At 40.8% G+C, this 24,648-nt stretch overlaps 3 protein-coding genes across 4 annotated transcripts; 2 read left to right on the top strand and 1 right to left on the bottom strand.

Moving 5' to 3' along the window:
• The first annotated feature begins 743 nt into the window (after positions 1 to 743).
• Positions 744 to 2,050, top strand: LOC118790481 (protein dpy-30 homolog). The gene is made up of 5 exons (XM_036547413.1): positions 744 to 804; positions 1,398 to 1,438; positions 1,530 to 1,577; positions 1,671 to 1,813; positions 1,952 to 2,050. The coding sequence occupies exons 1-5, from the start codon at positions 795 to 797 to the stop codon at positions 2,022 to 2,024; spliced, it is 315 nt and encodes a 104-aa protein (XP_036403306.1). The 5' UTR covers positions 744 to 794; the 3' UTR covers positions 2,025 to 2,050.
• Positions 2,051 to 2,511: 461 nt separating this feature from the next.
• On the bottom strand, positions 2,512 to 7,798 carry LOC118789998 (presenilin-2-like). 2 transcript variants are annotated; one of them, XM_036546780.1, is made up of 11 exons: positions 7,697 to 7,798; positions 7,155 to 7,315; positions 6,852 to 7,066; positions 6,485 to 6,626; positions 6,117 to 6,184; positions 5,205 to 5,425; positions 4,881 to 4,979; positions 4,545 to 4,616; positions 3,948 to 4,064; positions 3,472 to 3,587; positions 2,512 to 3,238 (listed from the first exon to the last, which is right to left on the bottom strand). In XM_036546780.1, the coding sequence occupies exons 2-11, from the start codon at positions 7,284 to 7,286 to the stop codon at positions 3,083 to 3,085; spliced, it is 1,338 nt and encodes a 445-aa protein (XP_036402673.1). In that variant the 5' UTR covers positions 7,287 to 7,315; positions 7,697 to 7,798; the 3' UTR covers positions 2,512 to 3,082. The 2 variants fall into 2 exon arrangements, with proteins under 2 accessions (XP_036402673.1, XP_036402674.1); XM_036546781.1 differs by having other exon boundaries at positions 6,966 to 7,066.
• A 1,940-nt stretch (positions 7,799 to 9,738) lies between these two features.
• On the top strand, positions 9,739 to 24,017 carry memo1 (mediator of cell motility 1). The gene is made up of 9 exons (XM_036546782.1): positions 9,739 to 10,106; positions 14,119 to 14,200; positions 14,410 to 14,478; positions 15,794 to 15,906; positions 16,534 to 16,645; positions 18,740 to 18,882; positions 19,673 to 19,749; positions 21,824 to 21,928; positions 22,751 to 24,017. Exons 1-9 carry the CDS (start codon positions 10,046 to 10,048, stop codon positions 22,880 to 22,882), a joined length of 894 nt encoding a protein of 297 aa, XP_036402675.1. The 5' UTR covers positions 9,739 to 10,045; the 3' UTR covers positions 22,883 to 24,017.
• The last annotated feature ends 631 nt before the right edge of the window (positions 24,018 to 24,648 follow it).

The raw sequence follows: 24,648 nt of genomic DNA, 5'->3' as shown, positions 1-24,648 counted from the left end.
ACGAACAAGAACATGTATGGATAATTGCAATGCAAAATCACGAAATCAGATACAAATATATACCTTATATATAAAATGATCTGAAATCATAAACCTTTCCCCATTCCAATGTCTGTACTGCCAAACACCTTTAAGAACCATATGAACTTAGCCAAATCACATCCACAAACAGACCAAACACTGATCGATAACAGCAGCTATACCAGACTTTACACGCCTAAGGGGTGTTTAAGGAGCTGACCACAGGACACATTCTTGTTCTGGGAAGCATAACAAGCATGCGTACATGAAACCGGTTTGCAAGCTAATGACATAGTACAATGGTTTGAACATAAAGTTCCAAAGTAGAATGCCTAATATTCCTCCCGGAACTCATATTCCCGCTGATGAATGTATGGAATAGAATGGATTGCTTCCTATAGATGACAGAGTTAAGATGAAACTCAAGCACATGTTCAGTATCAAAATAGAAATATCCCAGATTATTTGAGTTGCCCAAGTAGAAAAAAATCATCGCAAATATTATAAGAGCAAGTACAGTAGGCAGCAGTGTTCCAAAGTAAACAGATGTAATAAGTTTATTATTATTGCTTAAGTTACATTATTTATTAACTTATGGAACAGCCACAGGAAACGTCACAAAAAAAACTGATACTGAACTGAGGAACTGCAACTGTTTCGATATAGACTTCCGGTTTAATCGTCTAACCAATTGAGTAGCTGCTTTACTTTTCGTTGTTGTAATTGGTGGGTTAGTTTTTCTTGCGGCATCGTTCAGAAGTCAAATTGCGACTATGGCGGATGGTATGTACTGTTAATGATTGTAGCGATTGGGGACTTTATTAAGGTTATAATGCAACACAAATCAATTCTGAAGTTAGGCACAGACAGCTCATTGACGATCACACTGTAGAATATCGAGTGCTTTCCGTCGACGTAGAGGATCCCTAATGTGTCGCAGTCATTGTTGTCTGTAGTTGCAGAGAGCCTTTGTATTACTAGCTTGCTAGCGATTACTGAGCGAACCGCATACTATAGCTAACGTTTGCTAGATGCAGTAGAAAGCTAGCTCAGCTGCTGAAGTGTATTTTGCTAAAATACATTAAAGTAATGAACAATCAGCTATGCAGCTACTCAGCATTAGCTACATATTCTAATATGCGTAGACGTTATAACAATGACTATTCGCAAGGTGGCTATATTGCTAACTGTAATCGGTCTCCTTACTACCTTGGTTCAATCTATCATATCTTTAGTTAGCTAGAGTAGCTGAATTGTTAGATAGATAGCTTTAGGTACTCTGAATTCGAGGAAATGATTTTAGTGCCAGAGGCATCAGTTAGAGAAGCCAAGTAACGTTTGCTTTTATTTCACATTACACTTCATTTCCTGCTTAGATCACACTGATGCAGACCAAGGCATGGAGGGACACACGCCGGTAGGTTCCACAGTTCGTTAGCCGTGTTAATCGTCTTTAATAATTTATTGTTATGTCATCGTAAACAAAAAAAATATATCTTTCGTTGCAGGTTGCAGAAAATCCACATGCGGAATATGGGCTCACGGAAAACGTTCAGGTACTGAACATCTTTGCCAAAACGATGTAAATGTCTTATGGGTGAAAATGTGATATACTTACGCGTTTGGTTTTTCCTGTCCTTTCGCCTCAGAGAATCGCAGAGAACGAGAAATCGAACGCAGAAAAGGCTTCAAAACAGAAGGTGGACTTGCAGTCCCTCCCCACACGAGCATATTTAGACCAAACAGTGGTGCCAATTCTTCTACAGAGTCTTTCTGTTCTGGCCAAGGAAAGGTACGTCATCCATTTTGATAGGACTACATTTTTGTAACATCGTTCGATGTATCGATACCACAGCTCCACAATTAAAACATATTTCAGCTGTAAGATCTTTTAGTTGACGTGCCTAAATACCCGTGTTTTTCCCTTTAGACCTCAAAACCCCATCGAGTTTTTAGCAGCACACCTTCTCAAGAACAAGTCACAGTTTGAAGATCGAAATTAGCATCGTGGAAGTCTTACTCCTCAGTGGCCATATTTTTATTTTGTCAGTTTCATTTGTGTGTTATAATGACTGCTAAGTATAATTCTGTTTTAAATATTCACAAAACAGTTCCTTTTGAAGGAACATGTTCTTTTGTTTTTAGTCAAATAAATAATCATTGAGATGACATTTTCTTGGCTGTATGAGACAATTTGTCGACTCTTGATTTTCACCTGGAATAGTGTAAGTGGTATATTCCATTGTGCAACAATCTAGATGGATCTCACCCCCTTTATGTAATCCTGCAAGATTCCTTTGACTAGAGCAATGACAAAATGGCTCCATCTGAATGTGCTTAACAGACATACATATGTGTTTTATTGGACACTTAAAAAACATGAAAGGACAAACAGTTTATGACATTTTAACAAACATTCTATGGTAAGATAAAAAAAAATGTTAAATATTTTTCTTTTAAAGATGATACACTTTCATAATGTCAGATGGCCTTCATTAAACAGTGAAGTACCCAGAAAAGTTCTAAATAAGTTTTTATAGCTACTTTCATCACAGTTGAGGTGAGCTTAGACCTGCTTGGAATTTTGGTGCTTTATCTTATTTGTAGTGCATTCCTTCAGCATTGCATAACACATACACACTTCAGCCCTTTTTCTGAATGAAATGATTCCTTACATATTCCTTGTATGAAATAAGGAATGGAAATGGAGCAAACAACCCATTTGCCTTAAATTTTCACTTCGTAGGTTAAAAATAAACATTTTAACATTGAGTCAAAAATTGCACTGTTGATTGCAGGTAAGAGTGAAACAGATTCTCTGTACTGGCCTTGACATGTCAATAGATAATTCATTGTTAAAGGGGCAGAGATCCATTACACCATCACACACATACTTAAGAATCAAAACGGCACTATCAGCTGAAATATCTGAGTAACAGAAAATCCATTGTAATTCCTCTCATCACCCTCTCCTCTGGAACAGTAGTGGCACATGGTGGAAACAACCCAGAACCCTTAAAACATGTCATGTCCATGAAGGTGACACTGTCGTCAGCAAAAGTCAAATGTAGTACTGGTGCGCAGCCAGTTTGTCCATGAAAGGCCGGACCAGGTTGTCAGTGGAGAAGTAGAAGATGAGGCCAAATGTAATTGAGATGGGGAGGGCAGGAAGGGCCTTCTTGAAAATTGCCAGCAAGAGGAGCGTGAGGCACAGACCCTAAGTGACAAAGAATGGAGTTTTTTTTATTAGAACATGTAGTTAACTTGCAGACATTCTGCATTTTTTTAAAAACTGAAGTCTATTTTTCTTTTTTGTGTACTAGTTCGTGCTGCAGTGGGATATTTGGAGGCTTTGTTGTTTCTTATGTAGCCGATAATAAAAACGCTCATAGTAAAACTAAATGGTTGCGCGGCGTTGCTACAGTTGCGACCTGCTGTTCAGTCACTCACAATGAGAATTGCCACGAAGCAGGCCAGGGTTGTGTTCCAGTCTTCTCCTGTGGCTGCAGCCTTCCCCACCAGCACACTGTAGAAGATGAAATCCCCCAATCCCAGCTTCACCCCTCCTGTAGCAGAACAGAACACTCAGGAACAATGTGCCTTGTTGCTGTTGGGATTAAAACTGTATAGTACTTTCAGTCATAATATTAGTAGAATTAGTAGTTTTTTAATATACGTGTATTTTATCATAATTTAATTCAAACAAATACGGAAAGGAAAAAATCATGCTACATAGGAGTCATACAAAATATTGCATTTTCCCGGTTTAATCATACTTAATATAACTGTTCAAATCCATGGGTTTATAGAGAAATTCATTCCATAACTTAATCAGAAGATATGTGGCAACTCCACTCTTAAGAATGCCATTTCCTAAAGCTTGCAGAGGTGGACAGACTTTAGAACCAATGTCTGGATTCACTTACTTTCCTCCTCTTGCTCCTCCTCTGGAGAGTATGTCCTGCTCCTCTCTGTGAACACCTGATTTTCTGCCTCCTGGTTCCTCTCAAGGACCCCATCCTCACCCAGGTGTACCTCTTCATCTGGGAAATACAAAAATGGCATGTGCTGGAGGAAACCAAAGTCTGGGTTGTTTCAGCTGCAGTTAATTTTGGACATAACCACAGACGTCACAAAACAGCACAATAATGAGCAAGCAATTCTGGGCACATATTTATTCATTAAATATGTGAAAGAAGCCCTCGTGTTACTTGTCATTGGAACAAGCTCCTGTCCTCATTCTGTGGTTTAAGACTAGGTACACCACGTACATTGTAGGTTTATTTTAAGATGTGTAAACACTGTAATTCTTCTCTAAAGTGAACTGCAAGGCACTGTTCCTCTCCTAAAATTTCCCAAAAATGTAATTTATTTTTCAGGCTGTAAAAAGAAAATGTCAGTCCAATAAAAATCTGCACTTCCTTAACATTCTTATTTAAGTATCTGGCCACGCCACTCTACTCTGTGACTGGAAAGAAGTGCTCCCTTTATAAAATCCATGTGAATCGATGTTGCCCACTGACCTGTATCTTGATCAGAGGGCTCTGCAGCAGGACTGGATGTTTGGGCCATCCCCACCGTCCACATCATAGCAGCTGAAGAGCGGGGACCAACAAAGTGGGTATAAGAACTTGGTGCTCTTGACAAATTGGCTTCAGCACAGCGTTTAAACCTGTCAATTAATCTTGCCCCTCAAAATGGGTTAACCATTTGTGTCCTCCCCATTCTGACTAGACTCAGAACAGTCAATTCAAAGTCAATCTAATATATGCACAGATGCAATGAGGAAAAACACATGACACAGCTGTACAACTGTTTTGCTAAACAAGTAGCACACATGCTCCAGTCCAACCACTTACAAGAGTATATGAGAGCAGGGAAAATGGGCTCATTACGTTCCTGGGCTGTCTCCACCAGCATCCTTAGTGGACCTTTTGGACATAGCACTGCGATCAAATCTGAAAGAAAACAAAGCCTTTAAACCTCAGAATCCTTTCGATAGCCACCCATTGAAAACATGTCACGAGCAAATAAATTTTAAAAACACTCCAGATTATGCAAAAAATCCAGAGGTTTGCAAAGCAGTAAATGTCAGGGATACGCTTTACATTTCGGTTAGTTTAATGTGGGAGAGCCTCAAAGTCATAGAATAGCATAGCAAAGAATGTCAGTTTTATTTTTACCATACACAGAGATGGCACCCAAGATGACCCATGCTGACCACTCAGGCAGGTATTTGATGAAGATCAGGGCCATGAGGGCACTGATGAGGATAAGATAGGCCTGTTGGAGTTGCAGGGGGCCCTTCCAGTGGATGCAGACCATCCCCACTGCCCCAAAGTTCCAGATGATCATGACCAATGTGGGATAATCCATTGCCACATTGTAGGTCTTGAACACCTCCCTGTAAGTTTGTGATAGAGGGGGAAGAGAAATTTAATTTATGTGGTCTTTGAGGACACAGAGACAATTCATTGTAGTGTTCAGATATGAGTTCATTGCTAAAAATGTTTTTCAATGATGCAGACAAATGTATGTTTTTTTTTTTTATTTTCTCCTGCTGTCATGTGTGATTCAAGGTTGAGGATGCCATAGCCATACAATATAAGGCTTCACTTTACTTATGGTCATTTTAGTGACTCAAATCTGGTTCTATGGAACACCAACTAAAGTATGACTAAAGAATGTAACATATAAACCCTGTTATAAGTCTCTGTCGACAGCTTTATGATTCTAATGTTTGGTTTAGAAGCAATTACATTTTTAAAATGAGCCAATTATGTTACTTTGTAGTTAGAAATTGTAGTTATGAAACTATCACAAAATGACCTTATGTGCCACAGACCACACAGAGATTGTTGCCATTTTCTGAACTGACAGAATTATGATTTGAAATATAGGACCTACTGATATCCCTTCCTTCTTAACAGCCCCACCCCCAACAAAAATTAACATAATTTTAGATAACAGACTTGATTAGACAATTATATCCTTATCCTGAAGTTGAAGCCTTGGTCGGGTTAAGATCAATCACATGTTACACGTGTTCAACATCTTTCATGCTATATTGTTAAAACAACAATGGAGACACTCACCCTAAGTACATGAAGCTAAACCAGAAGAGTAGAATTAGAGATGAGAGAATCAACCACCCATGAATAAACTGAAAATATAAAAAGGACATTTTCGCAAAGTCTGAGCTAATGTGAAAATGTATAACAATTATTATGATCTTATAATTGAGCTACTGGAATATTAAGACATTGATCACTGTGTAGGTAGTGAGACAAGAAGCCCCCCCCCCCCGTACTTTATGGTTCAACCACAAATGGAACATGAATTTAGGATGATGTTCTCTATTCACATATAAGGCAGTTTAAGATCCTGTGCCTGTACTATGACATGGAATTAAAATATAGAAATAAGGTAATTTTTTGATGCCAAGGGAACTGGGTACTCTCACCTTGTAACAGCGATACTTGTATAGCACAACTAGGAATATGGTCATCACTACAATGACGCTGATCAGGATGATGGTGTTTAAAACAGAATTGAGTAGCCGTTGACCCACTGATGGTGTGTCCTCTGTGAATGGTGTGTAAATCCTGTTAAACAGAAAGTTTTTGTAAGTGAGCCCACCGTGGGTGTGAAAATTCACTCTTTATATTGAAATGGATTGACTGGTGATGTGTTCATGCCCTGTATAATAGGACCACAAACTCAGCCAACAGAACTGGAGTAAGAATATTGTCTCCAAAGCCAAAACAAAAAGGTAATCTCATTTGTCTATTTGGCTGTGACAAAAAGTAAAAAAAAAAACAAACACCTACAGCTGCTGGCCATTCTTCTCAGTGTAGAAGCTGACTGACTTGATTGTAGCCACAACAACGACCATGCATAGCGTGACCGGCACGAAGAGCATGATCACGTGCTTGGCGCCATACTTGAGTGTGAGGTCCTCATCATCTCTCTCCACTGCAGATTCTTGCTCTGCTGATCGCTGTTCCTGCGTTTCTGATGCCTGCTGGTCACCAACCAGCTGAGGCTATATGGGGGACAGAGGGCAAAATGATAAGGACAAACACACTCCCCTGTGGCATATTATGTGTCTCCACAGTCCAAATAAAACCTACCCTTCTGATGTCATCGTTCACTGATATAGAATGTTGTGAGTTCTGGTTGTAAGATGGTATGGATGGACTCTCAGCTGAAACCAAAGCTGTCCTCTCATTGTAAAAATCTTCTTCGCTGTCTGAGGTACTCATGAATGGACTCTCACCGTGAAGACAAACAGCTTAAAATGTACAGAGAAGAGACAGAGGGGAAAATAAATCATAATCATAATCCTCTTAATGACTATAATTACACCTGCACAGGTTATATCCGCACACCTCCCCATTGGACGTTCATGTCTGTGCATTTCAAAAATAGGTAACTACGCAGCTGCAGTTTGCAAAAACAATCAATAACATTAGGGGATGTAAACCAAACATAGTCTACATGTCATTATCAATTTTTAAGTCCGTCACAGATATGCGTCGCTGGATATAGCCACCATAACCAATTAAATTAACTACACTAGCCAGCTTGCTAGCTAACTAGCAACTTCTTAAAAAAAAGTCTCTGTGTCCACACATATATAGGCTAAGGCACGAATGGTTTTCGGGAAACTTACAAACAAAAGTTTCAGATTACTTCTATTGATTGCAGCTCGGAAAAGAATGGACGGGAATTATATGATCCTGTCAGAGTAGTACAGAATACCCCAGCTTCGCTGCGCGAAGTCCAACTAGGAAGTAAACATTCATCAGCTGATCTAGAACAAGATCACATGACACAGACAACGGCAACGTGTACGGGTTAGTGGAAACAGTAATGGGGTAGTATGTTAGCGTGTAATGGCTGCCCACAAACACTGTACCTCTGTTTTTTAATATAACAGCATAGCCCCCCCCCCCCCCCCCCCCCCCGTCCAACAACCCACAACAGGTAAAGTAGGTACGGGTACCTGTGTGTACTGTTTTTTTCCCTCACAAAAAAACCCACCCGCCTTTCACAAACCCACCATTTCAGCCTATGCCACTACGATTAATTAATGGATATGTGCTGAATCTGTGATAATTTACCAGTATAATTTACCAAAATTATTTTAAATATTTATTTTATCCAAAGTAAAGCAAAGGTTATTGAGGGGGCATTGAAACACACAGATTGTTCTTATTCACTCGCTCATTAATGGTAGGTGGATGGGTGTTATCTGTGTCCATTATCAGTCAAACCTGACGATACGACGACCTAGGCCAGCTCAACGCCTACTGTAATGTGAAGCTCGTGTACGGGACCTGTGCTGGTGTTGCTGCACCTGCAACAGTGTCTCCCTGTTTCAATGCTACGATATTGGCATTTCATTTTATTGTAATGCATGTAGAATAAAATGAATACCTCCACAATGAGGCATACATGCAAGTAGCACGTGATTCATACACCAGAAGACGTACAAAAAACAACTACTAAAAATGATTAAAAATTCTGTGTTCATATTTTTAGTGAATCAAGAAACATTTTGCAATCGCAGGTAAAGTGCGAGCAGGAAACACTAGATACCCACAAGGACAGGTTCTTTACCAGCTGCCATGGCCCAAAATATGTCAACGTTAACTGATTCATCCCGGTGACACATACTACTCTCGCTGCTTGATTTTTTTTTTTTTTTTTTTTTTTCTTTTAGTTGAGCGTTGAGCTGAAAACTGTCTCCAGGAAGATCAAATACGCCAAGTGTCTCCTCTTCGCCAAATGTAGAGCCGACCTATGATTACAGGATGCATTATTATATACCATTTATGGGGTTTATTCGATTTACATTGCTCAACTAATGGTCATCGGCACATGTTTAGACTGATTTTTGTATGCAAGTTAAATATGCACGTATGTCCACATTCATATGATATATCCACCTGAGAATAAATTGCTTGATACGTGAACTGGCCCTACACTCAAGGCACTTGGAATTTGAATAAAGGGTCTATTTAAAAGAAAGTATAGATCAGGTAATTTTACACTGTTTTTGAGATGTGCGCCAGCATAGTAGTCACTAGTGTATGTGATGTCACTCATTCCGGTTAGATCAGTGCCTAATAGTGCACACCCAACAACTACAATGCAAGTGTAATGAAAGTGAAATGCAATGAAAGTGATATTGTGAGGATCACAACTGAAAACAACAAATTGTACACTCAATTATGTTATCTTTGAATTTGTTAGATATGTATTTTAACGCATATTTACAGTCAAATCAAAGATTGAATTTTCTTCTTTGTGGATTGTTCAGTAACCTATACATCAAAACAGGCTGTGGAGTGTCAAAAAGGATGACATTTCCCCCACTCTATACTTTTTCTTCTACACGCTGACGTCATGTTAACCTTTCTGACTGATCTTCCCTTTGACCATAGTGACAGAATCAGCCAATCCTGAAGCTGTGTGCTTAATATTTATACAGGACGGTGTCAGCCACACCTACAGCAGTTTCTCCACAAACCAAATCCCCCACCAGTGCTGCAATTATCCAATCCAGTTAGCCTTACGTAATTCCTTTAAATACTTGAGCCGCACCTCTTACCTGCCTCAAAAATATAGCCAATAGAAATATACCAATTGATTATAAACCAATAGGAGTGAGCTGTCTTTCCTAAGGCACGGTAGCCGAGTTATGCCAAACCACCGCCAGCTAGCAGTGCGTTTCTACCAGCAGATAGAAAACTGGTCAGGGCTTTTGTTCTTCACTTAGCTAAAACCAATCTTTCGGTTGGATTTTTGTTTCTTTCACAGGCTATATTTTTGGCGTGCCGTTCTGATCTTTATCTCAAAATTGCTGTATCCTTTATCAGATACACCCGCATCTTATACTTCTGTTAGTGGCTAGCTAGCAAGCTAGCTAGCATTTTTTTCTGTTTCCCCAGTGTTTCTACTTTTTTTTCCCTGATAAGGTTTTTAACTGACCAAGATAGGCGGCTCGGGCACTAAGATGTCGAACCGAGTGGTGTGCAGAGAAGCAAGTCATGCCGGCAGCTGGTACACCGCCTCAGGTAGAACCGGATACAACGGGGTATAGATTGGGCTTCTTGGGGCCACGGTCCGGGAAATGTTGCCATGGGGTGGAGGGCAGGGATCAGCTGGGAGCTTTAAACACCACAGGATTTTGAAGGGAAAGAGACAGGCCGAGGTTTACTGTGTCGATGTGTGGCTAGCTAGCGACTGCTTATCGTTTGTTGGCTGACTCAGCACGTGTAAATTAGCTAACGTTAGTCTAGCTAGTTAACTGTTTAATGCACCTCTAATGACACGTCAAAACTTTGCATTTGTTACGGTGACATTTGGCAGCAAACGACTTTGCTATTTGTTTGGTTTTGTTTTCCGGCTCGGGCCGCGTCCCCTCCCTGTGCCTATAAAAACATAGATTGCTAGCTATCCAGCTGACAAGGCATTGCTAGCCGGCTAGATTAGTTAGACCAGTTACCTAGCTTGCTGTCCTTGATCTAGCGATAGCTTAGTTACCTGGTTTGGTTGAGAACAGCGGTGTGCCACCAGGATAGTTAAGACTAGTTGGCTGGCAAACTAGCTAAAAAGTCATTAATGCTAAACAAGCGTTTATTTAGTAATAACACCCTGGTTGAATGGAACTTCAACCACACTGTCTTTGTGTAGTCTGGCTAGCTAGCTAAACTTGGCTAGGCTATTCAAGGTCTGTTTCGCACGGATCAGGCGTAATCTAACAGCTACCTAGGTAGTCAGTAACTGAAACTGCAGCACAAGTTGTGACCTCAATAGCTCGCTGTGTTGTTGTAAATTACTGTGTTTTTAAAATGCGTGTGAGTGGGCGCATTCAGCACCTTTGTGTCCGGGCCGGCCGGCTGCTTAAAATACTCAAAACAAAAGGAGGAAAAAACAAACGATTTAGATGGGTAGGGCCCCGTTTGAAAATACCGGTGCACCTTATGAGAGATTTTAAGACTAGCTGGAAGTAAACGAAACTTTCTAGAATAACATTGGCCCAGGAAAGTTATTACTTTTAATCTTAGCAAGTTTAGTACTTTAGTTTTATTTAGGGAGCTGTTAAAGACTAAATATTTGGGAAACATTGTCCGCAAACTAGTGTTGGTAAATTAGTATCTGCTTAACTAACGGCTATTTAATAGAACTGCATATGTTCAGCGTTGGATAACTTTATATCGGCTCAGTCTAAGACATATCTTCCCCTGGTCTAGTTAGACAAGAACTGGATTTGGCAGCCGTTTTTGGGTTTCCAGTTTCATCGACATGTTACACCGGGGTGTGCTAGCTAACTAGGTGCTTTAGTGAGGATTAGCGTTAGCCACAGCAAGATACGCCTCGGCAAACGTGCATCTCAGTTTTTTATGGTTGCACTTTAACGACCTATTGGCTAACGTTAGCTAGATTTGTTGGTCGTGCAGTTACCTGTTACGTTAATATTACTCATAAAGGTAGCTAGCTAGTAACTTGCTTGTTAGGTGGGAAAGGGTTCTCAAAGAAGGGAGATCTAAGTGTGAAAAGACGGGGGTTATCTGAAGGAATCTTCCAGATAACCATGGTTATCTAAAACGGAAGCCCACCTTACAAGACTTTGAAAGACACCATTTAAATGACCATATGAAAATTACATTCGTTTACATTGGGCGGAAGTTATGGTACCGGATTTTGATTCCCAAATGGTGGCAAAGGCTTAATTTCTTGCAAAAATGAGAATCTCAGTCTGTCATTTTTATCAGACAGCATGTGGCTTGGAAGTAAATGGCTAGGTGTTTTTTTTTTTTTTTTTGTCATGAATCCATTCTTTTGTCTGTGTTCATTGGTCAGGTACAGTTTTACTTGAATGGATTCTGTGGCCTAAATGTCAGGAGTGAATGCTTTCTGTAATGGGAAATGGAGTTTCTAGTCATACCACAAAGATGTGCATGCTGCTGAACATGACTGGCAATCTTAGTCAGAAAAAACGCAATATCTAATGTTTTGAAGGTTTAAAAACCATTCACCTTTCATGTTTTTAGCTGTGTAACCCATATTCACATTCACTAAAAGATAATGTAGTGAGTGTGTGGCAGATATACTGTTAGTATGTACACTTGGGGTGGTTTGACATTGATTTCCCTAATGTGACATGCATTACTTACATTTTAAAAATGTGCTGTTCAGTAAAAGAGGGAGACTGAAGTTAATCTGTAAATACTTCTAAGAAAAGTATTGCATTATTGCATCAAAGTCAGGAGTAAAAGTTATTTTTGTCATTGTAAGTGCCATTTCTGTTCATAAACATCTATGTGCCTAATCATCTCTGGGGTCTGAGTGCTCTTCTTACTGGCCCTTAAGGAGCTTTTACAAAGTGTAAATTGATACCACCATGCATGGACCTGCTCAGTGTCTTTCAGTATCTATTCTCTACATCACATTGTTCCATAACCAAAAAATGTTCTGAGTAGACTGTGTCTGTGTTAAATATATACCTGTGTATGTGTGGGGTCTAGACCTTGCTGAATTTCTGTTTTGAATTCCTGACTGAAGAAGCTAACCTGAGTTTTGCAGCTTACTTTTCCCCTGGCTTTTCTCTCCAGTCTCATCACCCACATAATCAGACTGTGACACCATGTGAAGCTATCTCTTGCTTGGGGAAACGGGGAGCAAAGAAGGGTTTTGGAATGCAGCCCCAATCTCTCTATTGAGCTTTCCACAGAGTGGCTTGACAGCACTTTTAATCACAGGGATCGATGAGCTCATAGCCTGACTCTGAGCTGCTGATCTCTGCTGTGTGGAATTTTACAGCTTACATGGTTGTTTTGGGCATGTCTCTGCACAGTGCATCAATACAGAACTAATAGATACCACAGAGAGGCTGGGCTTATGCTGCCCCCCCCCCCCCCACACACAACAAAAAAGAAAAAACATTACTCCCCTCAAATACAAAGACCTGATAACCAGGCTGCTGGAAGACTAGATAAGGGGCTGAGAGTTGGATAGTGCAGTACATTTTCAGTGAAGTAATGGTGGGCTGTCTGGGAGTGATGTGTGCAAGGTCAGTGGTGGCCAAAGGACATGGAGAGTGTGGTGAGCCTCTGTGCAGAAGGAATGGGTAGAGTTCTCTAAATGGATTAAAGTGCTCTTACTGGCTGGTGCTCTCCCTGTAAGTGTGGCCAAATCGCTGGTGCCTTCCTACAAAGGTCATGCTGCTGCATGAGCTCCAAGCTGCAGCTTAGGTGACATCCCAGGTGCCACCTCTGAGGCGGCAGTGGAGCAGTGTAGACGTGTAAGGAGAATCCCTGCCTGCTTCATCACAGAGAAAGCAGACCTCTCACCACGAGGTGGATGGCTTAATGGAGTGAATGTGGCTTTGTAGTTGATGAAAAGTGAAGTCCGTTTTTCATCACCCTTGTATTACTGCTTAGCTGCACTCGACACAAAGCTCTTTTCAGTGTATCTCATACTGTAAGATATGGCCTCTTATAATGCACTCCCATTTAGAGGTGTTAATGGCAGCTCCATTATAGACAGTTTGCACCTGTACAGACATAAGGGGCTGTTCACTTTTTTGCTATTAAACGTGTTTTCTGAACAAGCTTGTCAGCTTCATTCAGTGAAAATTAACCGTCAAGATTACGCTATAAAATGGAAACAGACTTGTGCACTCTCTCCAGATCTCCAGTGCGAGACAAGCTGCTGCCCACTGTCAGTTTCTTCATAATCGTCTACATTCTGGAGGGCCTCTTATACTCTCCCAAATGATCAGCCCACAATGGGTGACAATTAGCAAAACGTAGGCAGCTGTTTGTTGGAACCAGTTACTGAACACATGTCATCTAATCTTTCTGTCATCCAATCTTTCTGCATGTGGAAAACCTGGAGATTAAAATGAATGTGTGCAGTTATGTATTGTCATTAATTTTGTTTGTCATTTCTAAAAGATTTACAGGGTGGCAGGAAAAAAAAATCTCTGGAATTGAAATTTTAGTATTAAATGTATTCCATCTCCCTCTAATTGAGTTCTCACTTTCTCACACTCTCACTTTCTCTCTCTCTCTCGCTCTCAAGGATCCCAGCTGAATGCACAGTTAGAAGGCTGGCTGTCTCAAGCACCGTCCTCAATAGGACCTGCAAGAGCCATCATAGCACCGTAAGCACAGATATTCAAAAAGCCATGCTATCAGGCTTTTCATTTTGACCATGTTCTGGTAATGAATAAGATGTTTTTGTACTTTGGTCTTTAAAATTTCATAGCAAAATGATAAAAATATATTAATTGCCATAAATTGTTGTATATTTGTTACTGTTCTGTTGCTATTACATGCTTATTGGCCTACTCTGCAACTTATTTGTGTGTAGGCATGCCGGGTACACCTACTGTGGAGCGTGTGCCGCTCACGCCTACAAGCAGGTGGATCCAGCCATCACGTGAGTGAACCCAAATTCCAGTTTGAACATTGTTTAATGTAGAAATTAGCTGTCTGAACATCTAGCGTGCTACAACAAATGAAAAAATACTGTTCAGAACATTTGTGTGACAAATCGCCCAGGCAGTAAGACTCAATGCTCAGATAGGTAGCTAGCTGTTTTTTTTTTTTGTTTAACTAATTCTCAAGCAAAGCAGTAGCAAATTAGGTAGCTAAACACCTATCGTATGTACAGGTGTGTACACTTGTAGGCCCAGTACCTTCAAAGAAAAGCATTCTTCCATATCCATGTATCAAATTGTTTTATGTCTAATGCCATAGAATCTTAATTCCTTGTAGTCTCACCTGTCAGGTGAGTCATTCCCCACACTGTAATGAGGAAGTAAACAAATACTGATGGGACTGGTGAAGGCAATACCCTTTTCCAAGTTACGTCATGCCTTTCTAGAGCCTGCTATTGGGCCACGAGAGGTGGTCTTTTCCAGCTGCCCTGAAAGGACCCTTCAGGATATCTGGGTGACCCCTGTGCTGTTTGTTTTTCATTTTCATACCTGCACCTGTCCTCTGTTGGTTAGTGGACTATTCACCACTCATTGCGCGAACGCAATCAGGATATTATTCAATTCACCAAAGTTGATATCAGCTGTTTGTGGGTCCAGCCTGCAGCTGAGTAGGATGTCTGCTTCTCCCAGGTAGCTAAAGACCAGACTCAAAGAATATCAGACTATTCTGCTTTACCAAGGTGTAGCTTCAAATAGTCTCGCAGTTAGTATATGTGCCAGGACTTGAAAACGTTATAACAGAACAAGTGGATGTATCTAAAAGGGCTTTGCCAGAGTTATGAATAGCATATTAACTGAGTGTCTTCAGACACAGGGCACTTCGGGTAAAAAGCTGAAGGATTCCAAATGGGTGTTCAGATTTGAATAATTTATCTATTTTTGTTAGAGACTAAGAGCCGATTGAGAGAGCCCTGGGATAATTATGAAAAGTTTAACACTATTGTTGGCTAACTTCAGCGTGCCCCACCCTGAATGACTTCATGATCGCATCATTAAGGGTTGGGTTGTTTAGTACTTCAGATGCTACTCATTTGAGGCCCAACAATGTCAGTGAAATCTCCTCTGTAGATAGTTCATAAAATAAACTATGTACTCAAAGATTGGTAAACAAAGAGTGCAAGTCAATGAACAAAAACTTGACACAAACTTCCAGGTAACCACAGTTGAGATCTGCAACTCTAGCCGTGTGACAAAGTGGGCAAGTTGTAGTTACGGTTGCCGGTGCGAATCAGTGGAACATCTCTTCTCTTGCAGGCAGAGGGTGTTCATTCTGGGCCCGTCCCACCATGTCCCCTTGTCCCGCTGTGCCCTCTCACAGGCCGAGATCTACAGAACACCGCTGTACGACCTGAGAATTGACCAGAAGGGTAAGATTCCAGAACCCCAGGTACCCCTTAGCTAAGGATTAGCATACACCACGCAGCTGGCTGTCTGTTTCATCAGATACTTCTACCTTTAAACACCAGCAGAGAGGCGAGTTAGAAGGTTCTCTAAGGAACAGGTATAGCTACATTTACTCATGATGATTTGATCATCATAAATTGTAGACATATGGCAGCATAAGGGATGCACCTGGAATGGTGCCTCTTTTGTACACACCATAAACCCATATTTCTTGTGTGGATAAACCTTGCTATCAATGGTTGATTTGTTAATGGGAGAGAGAGTTAGGTGACTTCCTTTATTTATGTTGTAGGTCCAACAACATTATGTTAATATGATTAAGTTGGGAACATCTTTGAAAAACTGAACAGAATCTTTGGCTTGGCACCTTTTTTGTATATAAATTAAGCACTGAGAGCTGTGTAAGTGGACATCAGAGTTCCACTGAGAGATCCGCTGTCACAAGAAAGAAGCACGAGTGTTGGCACAGCTTGTTGTAACTTGCCTTCACATGGTTGTTTTTCAATAAATGGTGCAGTGTATAAATTTATTCCTGTGGAACAAAGCTATATATAGTCACATGCTTGGCTTTTTTGTTTGTTTTTTTTCAGTTTATGCTGACCTCTGGAAAACTGGGATGTTTGAACGGATGACTCTGCAGACAGATGAGGATGAGCACAGCATTGAGATGCACTTGCCTTACACTGCAAAAGCCATGGAGAGGTAGGACGAGCAAGGTGCTCTCTGAAGAGCGCGGCAATAATCAAATGGTGTCTGAAACAACCGCATGGTGCCCACTGAGTTGTGAACAGAACCACAGGAAGTAACCTGACGGAGAGAAAAAAAAGTAAAGTGAGTCTGGTAAACAGATGACAACAAAGCTCACCAGTGGGTCCTAAAAACATACCATGCATAAGGCCAGCTTTCAAACATCATTATATTCTAGATGCTGTGACTGTACCTACTGCTGTTACAGCATTGTTATAAGTTCTCTAACCTGAAACATGGAGATCAGCTTTGAAAATGACTAGTATTTATCTTGCTATTACAGAAAACAGTATTTACTAAGAGCCAAAATACATTTTAATGTATTTTAGGAAAACTGTTTTTAAATGGATCTCCGGGTGAAGTATTTTGATGTATCAAGGATGCAACAGATCGGTGACCCTTATGAGCCTTAGTTTTCTGGTGTTTGCCAGGTCCAGCCAAAGGCTGTGCCTGAGTTTCTTTTATTATTATTTTTTTTTTTTCTTTCCATAGAACCACCCAAGGTGCCTTAAGTCATTGCTGCTTCCACTGTCCTGCAAAGGCCTAATTGGATGACTCAAATGAAATTAAAGGCCTAAGCTAGAATGAGAAGCACATCCCCTGGGCTTTGTAGTTGCTACAGTTGTTTTAAGTGACTCATCAAGGACTTCTTACCTTTGCTGTGACTCAAATAATGCATTCAGGTGCTCTGCAGTTTGGCCAGATGTAAAGTGAGTTGGACAGGGTTCTGTGGATGACGATGTGGGTGTTTTCAGATCCAGACTGTGGCTGATGCAGAGAATACTGATGAAGTCCTGTGACACTTTTTCGCCGGTGCACACTTCTGTTCTGTGCCCCACAAAGGCTCACATGAGCTTAGGAGACTTTCGCAACTTCACAGAGAGAAATCCATGGTGGCACCCAATGGGAGGCTGTAACTTTGTGTCTGTACAAAGTGTGTAGATCTTGGTTTCCCTCTTCCCATGATTCTTGGCCTTTAGCGGGATGGGGAAGCCATCTTTCTCAGTTCTCTTTGGCAGTATATGGTTTATGCTCTGCACTTTTAAGGTCTTTGATTTCCATCTTTTTCATTCTCCAGAATTGCCAATCTCTTCTCCCATTTAAAAAAAATAGTTTGAAGTGCAGTTTTCAGTCCCACATAGCTCTCCCAAAAGTGCTGTTTATTACAGTACATGAAGTGTAACTTGATGACTCCAAAAGTATGTTTTGAGTATATTCCAGTTTGCATTGGCAAAAATTCTTTTGATGCAGGTTTTTGTACGGTTTAATTTCAGGTTTTCACTCTGTCACTTCAGGAAAGCATTAAATTCCCTAGACAATTCAAAATGTAGCAGTAAAAAAAAACATCTTGCAGTAATAAGTCTTAGCTTTGTACAACCTCCTGAGGCTGATTGTGCCACTTTTTTTCCTTTTGTCAGATGCACTCAAATGTCGCTAAAGTATGCTACAGAATAAATATATTTTTCCCTTTCTTCCACTGACTGTCACTCAGTGCCCACACAGACATGGTTTATAGCCACCACTGATGAACTGGCAGTAACGCTAGCAGATTGCAGCCTGAGGTATTCTGTGTTTTTTCTGCATGCATCAAGGAACAAGAGGGGTCATGTTCTCGCCTTGCAGTCCGTTTCCTCATCCAGTTTCCTGCTTTGTATCCAAGCAGCCCCTTCTCTCCGCTGCATATGTGAATTCTGGCTTCTGCCCTGAAAGGAAGCTCACAGAGCTCTCTGCTAGTCACTGGTTATCAAGTGACAGGTTTGTCCGGATGACCAACTCATTATCATGCGAAATGCAAAGCGGCAGTCATTGGCCAAAAGCTGCTTTTTGATTAATCTCTCCCATCTCTAGTCACTATGATGTGAGATCTGTTCACAGTGTCTTTGCTTAATTTATCCTCATGATGGATGTCCAGTGGTGAAGCCAGCTATTAACAAATCTGACATCAAGTGCTCCTCTTCCTTGCTAATGGAGTGTTTGCTCAGCAAGCTGACGTTTCTCTAGGAATTCATCAGTAAATTCCCCCCCCCCCCCCCCCTCTTGCAATCACAGCCATAAAGATGATTTTTCCATCGTTCCGGTGCTGGTGGGAGCCTTGAGCGAGTCGAAAGAGCAGGAGTATGGGAAGCTCCTCAGTAAATACCTGGCTGACCCCTCAAACCTCTTTGTGATTTCATCCGACTTCTGCCATTGGGGTGAGTATGATGGAGCTGACAGGGCAGACTGACAGAAGAGGACACCCAGGGAATGCCTTAGCAGTGTTCGCACGCAATCGAGCTGTGGGATTTAATATAAGACAGAGAAGAGAAGTTGCTAGGAAAGAACACCATATGCTGGCGATGCTCTTCTTTTTTTATCTAGCAAACGCGCACAGTCAGGGGCAGATTCAGTCTTCTGTTCAAAGTGGGGAGCGGTGCAGCCCTCGGGACACCATGCAGCCTAAAGCACTTTCCATTTTCCACATTAATTTTTACAGAGGGGTATAAAGTAATGCACCCGTGTTGTGTTCTTTTTTATGTTCGCATTTTGTGAAAAGAAGCTTCCAAAGATATGTTTACGCCACAGTTGTCATGTAAATTGATCAAAAGAGATTACCTTGACCTAAAATAATTTTTCAATTAATTTTCGAGATGAACGTTATATGTATGTATTATACATACACTATATGTATGAAGGTTTTTGCATGTATTATTGACTGTGAAGGCCAGACATAATTGCTGCTTTTATCAGGTTGTCTGTCTTATACAGCCATGGGATTTCAGCCTCTATGACTGCAGAAGACATAGTAATTTTTGTTCTGAATTCTGCTCGACATTTACATGGATCTACAAAAAATGGAATAATTAGCTTTGGTGAATGTAATTACCTCTAATGGAGAGCTGTGAAGCACTTATCCAGAATACCAGATAATGTTGATGGTAACATTTCGTATAGAGCAGTGACTCATCTGAATGCATCATTGTTGTGATATTTCCCTTCGTGAAGGGCAACGATTCCGCTACACATACTACGACGAGACCCAAGGGGAGATCTATAGATCCATCGAGCACCTCGATAAAATGGTAGGCCATCTTTGTTTTCTGTGCAGGCATTTTTGCCAGTGTGCAGATGTATTTCTCAGATTGGCCAGTGTCTGAGAGAATAGATATTGATATTGGGGTAAGTTTCTGTAGAAAAGTTTGTGCAGTGTGAAAGTGGGCCAGGGTATGCATTATCACTTGAATTGACTGGTTTTTACATCACACAGTCACCCCCAAATGGAAGAATCACCTTTATATGTTTCTGCTGATATTGCTGAAACATGAACATGATACATATTTTTGAGTTCTATTCAGAAGGTACAAATTTATGCTGAGAACATACTCAGTTTCAAGCTCCTGCTGGGTGGTCGATGTAGTAGTGCAGACCACAGCAGCTCTGTTACTACAATTTTAGTCAAAGTTGCAGGTTCATCATTGCAGTGTAACCACCATTCCAAAGTATTACCATAAAACACCTTTGGCTGTTTGCATGTGTGGTTCAATGCATGGAAATTATCAGACACACAAACACATGTGTGTAAATATTGTCCCTTGTAATTATATTTAGCTTCAAACTGTCAGATGAGGCCACGAAATCTCTTCCTGAAAATTTCTGTCCTGCTCTGGCCTCAAAGCCTGTCTTAGCCTGTGAAAGGCTGTGGAAGGTGTGCAGAAGTGGCCATAGGAACGTTGCCATGTCAACACTGTTTTGACAGGCCTCTAACCTGTCTAAGGAAGCAGAGACTGGTGTGCTAATTACAGTCTCTGAGGAGGTTCAGATAGCAGATGTGTGCAAGAGGATTCCCTTGTTAAAGTTGCGCCTTACAGTCACAAGGTTTATGCTGGTGTCTTAACTGTATCACGGTAACATATAAATGTCCATACCCACGAGCCCTTTTTAAATATAGATTGTTTACAACCCATATTTGTTAAACAGCACACCATTTCCATCTTTCATATAACAAAAGTTTATCTGTGCTGAGCTAGTTATTAGCATTTTTTTTTAACTGGTGTCAGATTTTTATAGGGCCTTTTCATTACTCGCATTGAATTTGTATTATGTCTGCACTGTGCACTATAGAGGACCTTCTGTTCTCTTGTGTATTTATAGTGGCACACTGTTCACTGTGGTTGCAAGACAGTACGGTCATGGCTCAGCTGGGCAGTATCCCTGTCAGTGCGGCAGCTTCCTGGTTGAGGGCAGTCACTGAACTGAGCTTGAATAAAACATGTTACCTTGACTTTAAGCTCTACTGTTGCATCCTTTTGAGCACCTAAAAGTGGCGTGACCTCCCACCATGAAGCTAGAGACCAGCACATGCTATGACAGAGTAGCAAGGCACTTCATGTTAACTGATAAAGGTGTTAAGAGTGGAAAATAAGCTTGTTCATGGCCTATGCCCTCACCATACATGGCTTCCTTTGATTCATGAGCGGTAATTCACAGTGCAGCTAACGTACTAAAAATAAAAACATGGCCCAGGCCTATCAAAAATACTATTTAAGTATATTAAATATTTTAGCTATTTAAGTTGACAAGCCTCATAGTTTGAGTATATCAGTGCAAGTGAATTTCACACCTCCTGGGGACCAGTGTTATACTTTGCTGGAAGGTTGGATGCCTAAGATTACTACAGTCTTCTACTACTACAACATAAATTTGACCCATTACCCTCTAGTCAGCTGTGGAACACTTGTACCTACACAGTGGGACTGAAACTGGCTGAGAAGCTTCCAGCCCTTTTATGCTTACCAGGAAGAAGGAAGCCCTTCAGCCTCCTGCATCTTCATTGCAATTCTCTGAATGTGCCAGACTCTAATCTGGGCGTGAAAGCTCCCAGCTCAAACATCTGCATGAACCCACTGCTGATCTATCTGCTGTGGAGTTTGGCAAGCAAAGCAAATTACGTTTCCCTCAGCGGAGGCTCCTGTTTATTGATACAAAGCTGTCCGGGGGTAACTGATTCTTCTATTACTGGTACAATCAATCACCTACCTGCTATTTCAAAATGTTTTAGCCATTTGTCAAAGACTGTCACAGTGACATTAATAGATCTCATGGGGTAGGGAAAAAAAATGTCAGCTGTCACCGGCTCTCTTCCTTCCTTCTCCAAAGGGCATGGGCATCATAGAACAGCTGGATCCTATATCCTTTAGTAACTACTTGAAGAAATACCACAACACAATTTGTGGACGTCATCCCATTGGAGTGCTGCTAAATGTGAGTATTGCGCATATTGATGTGTCTGGATTGTCAGTTGTTACTTGGGGATGAACAACTTTGGAGAATGACTGTATGAAAAATAATTAAAGTGGAATAAAAAGTAAAGTGTAATTCTGGTGTGGCTTTTCCAAGCAGCTTAAGTCAGAAGCTGTTCTGCATGCAGTTCTATGGTAATTGGTTCAGGATGTGTTGTAGAGGAAGAACTCTTTCTGCACCACACACATGCAAGCTGTTGTGGCAGGCTTTGTGATGGACATTAAACATTAAAATGTTAATGTGTTACCAAATATATTAAGTATATAAAGGTATGATTAAATGTTCTGAACTGTGGCATCCAAGTCTAGAACTCAGCCAACCAGTCAGTGATACAAACAAAGCTTATGACCACCCATAAGCAAACATTATAAACATACAGTTTATATTTGGAATAGCCAATGGTGCATGTACTTAATGCATAGCATCAGATGTACCAAATTTATATGTTTGACCAGAGTTCTCTTGTAACGGATAAAAATGAAAAAAGTCAGAGCAGTTTTGACAACTTGAAGGATCTTCTAAGGTCAGGAACACACCTGAGGAGGGTAGAAGTCAAGGTGCAGTGAAGAACGTGCTTTTCATAACTGTGATCAATAATTTTCCTTTGCTCACATTGTAATGAATTAATATTTCATGCCGTGGAACTGTCAAGGGTAAATAAAGAACATATCAGATAGAACTGGGGAGATTGTGTTATTTGTTCTCAGCTCTTGGATGTGGTGTTTTCGTGAGGAGCGTGTGACCCCTGCATGCGTGTTCAAGCGCCGCCCCTTCTCTTTGCAGGCCGTTGCTGAGCTGAAGAAGAACGGGGTAGAAATGAACTTCACTTTCCTGAACTATGCCCAGTCGAGCCAGTGCAGGAACTGGCAGGACAGCTCCGTGAGTTACGCGGCCGGGGCTCTGATCGTCCACTGAGCCCCTCCCTCTGCCCCTGTCGTCTCAGGAAGCCCCTCCCCCCTCCTCACGCCCCGCCCTGGGACTGGACCTGAAGCCCTTCTGCAGGAACGACTGGGACAGTCTGAAGCGCTTGAGTATCGTCGACTTGCAGCAACAGTTTTACAGTGCGTTAGAGAAAATTCACCCCCTACCTGTTCTGAATGAGCTTCAGACCTGATGGGAAAAGGTATATTTAGAAGTTAAGTTACAGTTTGTGGTGCCACGGGGCAGTGGTTTGATTTTTTTTTAGGGGTTTTTTTTTTTTTTTTTACTTGGAGCTAGGTGGAGAGGGGCATACATGGACTTCACAGTCCTTGTTTTCCTGAGCAACACATTTTGAAATGAATAAAAAGAAAGTAAGTCTGAAAACATTTTATCTTTACATCTGCACTCTTTGCAGCCCTGTGCACATGTAATTGCTTCAAGAAAAAAGGAAGACATTAAAAAGATGAGTTCTGCTGGATATAAATGGAAACAAACACAAGAAGCTTACTTTAATTAATGATTCCTGACAAGAAAGAAAATTAGTAGTATACTGACTGCTACTGTATCCGATTGCAACCTGAGAACAGCAGTATAGGTAGCTACTGCCAACATTGTACAACTTTGGCCTACAGTTGTAGTTTGCTAATAAAGGGCTTCACACAACAAAGTCCACTAACATTCTGCTGTTAGATCTATACCAAAACCAAAAAACTCCTGTTTTCTAATGTTATTCTTATTAGCCATTTAAAATGCAATTTCTGCCTCTTCCTTATTTCTTCTCCTCTCGTTCCTCCCTTTCTTTTCTATGGTTTTTGTTGTTAATCTGCAGGTTTTAAGTTTACCCAAAAGCAATTGGTAGCACATTTTTAGCACATGCATAAAGATTTGCTCTAACCCTTTTCAGTGTAAAAGTAGGTTTGTGACTGTGTAGCTGTTTGCATTTGCCCGGGTAACATGTGAGAGGGAGATCTCTGGAAAATTTTAAATTTGTTGTTCTGTGATATGGATTCAAGTATTTGCATGTAAGTTTGAGCATACACAATCACATTGTGAGCATTAAACCCAAGCCCCTTCTCCATCAGTTGGCCTTAGTACCAGTCGGAGCTTTTTATTAGACCGACAAATATAAATCGCTTTCATTGCCAGGGTTTTGTAACATGGACAGCCTCTGATCACTTACACATGAAGAATGCTGTACGAAAAGCTTTTCATGAGTGTCTGGATGTGTAGAATGTGTATAATGATGCCATGTTGAAACTGAGCCCAAGGCAAGGCTTTCTCTTTATGCAGTTCATCTGATGATACCTTTCATGAGTATCGTCTCTCGGTTGTAGTTCTAAACAATGAAATTGTTAAAACTGATAGCAAGCAATTGTTTTAGAAGAAAACTTTTCAGAAAAAGGAGAGATGCATTCAGAATTAAGGTATATAAAAGAAAAGAAGTGCTCCATAAATGTTTGTAAAATTTAAATGCTTTTACACGTGAAATTCTTACTCCCCAGCCTTATAATGTAAACTCAGATTTTATGGTATGAAATGAATTAATGGCAGCATTATTAGAAATGGCAGAACCGTGTGAGTTGGATCATTGCGAAATGGGGGCTTCTGTGCATGATTCTTGGTGTCTAAGTGACCAGAGGAAAATGACGCTTTCTTTGGTGGGTGTCTATATTTCGATGTCCTCTAATGAAAAGCTGTGGCTCAGTGAGTCCAGTGTGGCGTTAATTATGAGTGCGGATTGGTTGGCTTGCAGTACATGG

The sequence above is a fragment of the Megalops cyprinoides genome, chromosome 15 (genome assembly GCF_013368585.1).
Source record: "Megalops cyprinoides isolate fMegCyp1 chromosome 15, fMegCyp1.pri, whole genome shotgun sequence".
Taxonomy (NCBI): Eukaryota; Metazoa; Chordata; class Actinopteri; order Elopiformes; family Megalopidae; genus Megalops; species Megalops cyprinoides.
Note: the sequence above shows the minus strand (reverse complement) of the source record. Positions and strands in the feature narration are given on the sequence as shown.

Bases quoted from the DNA above. Each gene is read 5' to 3' on its own strand.
- LOC118790481 (XM_036547413.1), top strand. The intron at 1,578-1,670 runs GTACTGAACATC...CTTTCGCCTCAG, and splicing joins GGCTCACGGAAAACGTTCAG to AGAATCGCAGAGAACGAGAA. The intron at 1,814-1,951 runs GTACGTCATCCA...TTTTCCCTTTAG, and splicing joins TCTGTTCTGGCCAAGGAAAG to ACCTCAAAACCCCATCGAGT.
- LOC118789998 (XM_036546780.1), bottom strand. From the start codon at position 7,286: ATGAGTACCTCAGACAGCGAAGAAGATTTTTACAATGAGAGGACAGCT. The intron at 4,065-4,544 runs GTCAGTGGGCAA...TGTATTTCCCAG, and splicing joins GCCCTCTGATCAAGATACAG to ATGAAGAGGTACACCTGGGT. The intron at 3,239-3,471 runs GTGAGTGACTGA...TTTGTCACTTAG, and splicing joins GCTTCGTGGCAATTCTCATT to GGTCTGTGCCTCACGCTCCT.
- memo1 (XM_036546782.1), top strand. From the start codon at position 10,046: ATGTCGAACCGAGTGGTGTGCAGAGAAGCAAGTCATGCCGGCAGCTGG. The intron at 14,479-15,793 runs GTGAGTGAACCC...CTTCTCTTGCAG, and splicing joins CAGGTGGATCCAGCCATCAC to GCAGAGGGTGTTCATTCTGG. The intron at 21,929-22,750 runs GTGAGTATTGCG...TTCTCTTTGCAG, and splicing joins CCATTGGAGTGCTGCTAAAT to GCCGTTGCTGAGCTGAAGAA.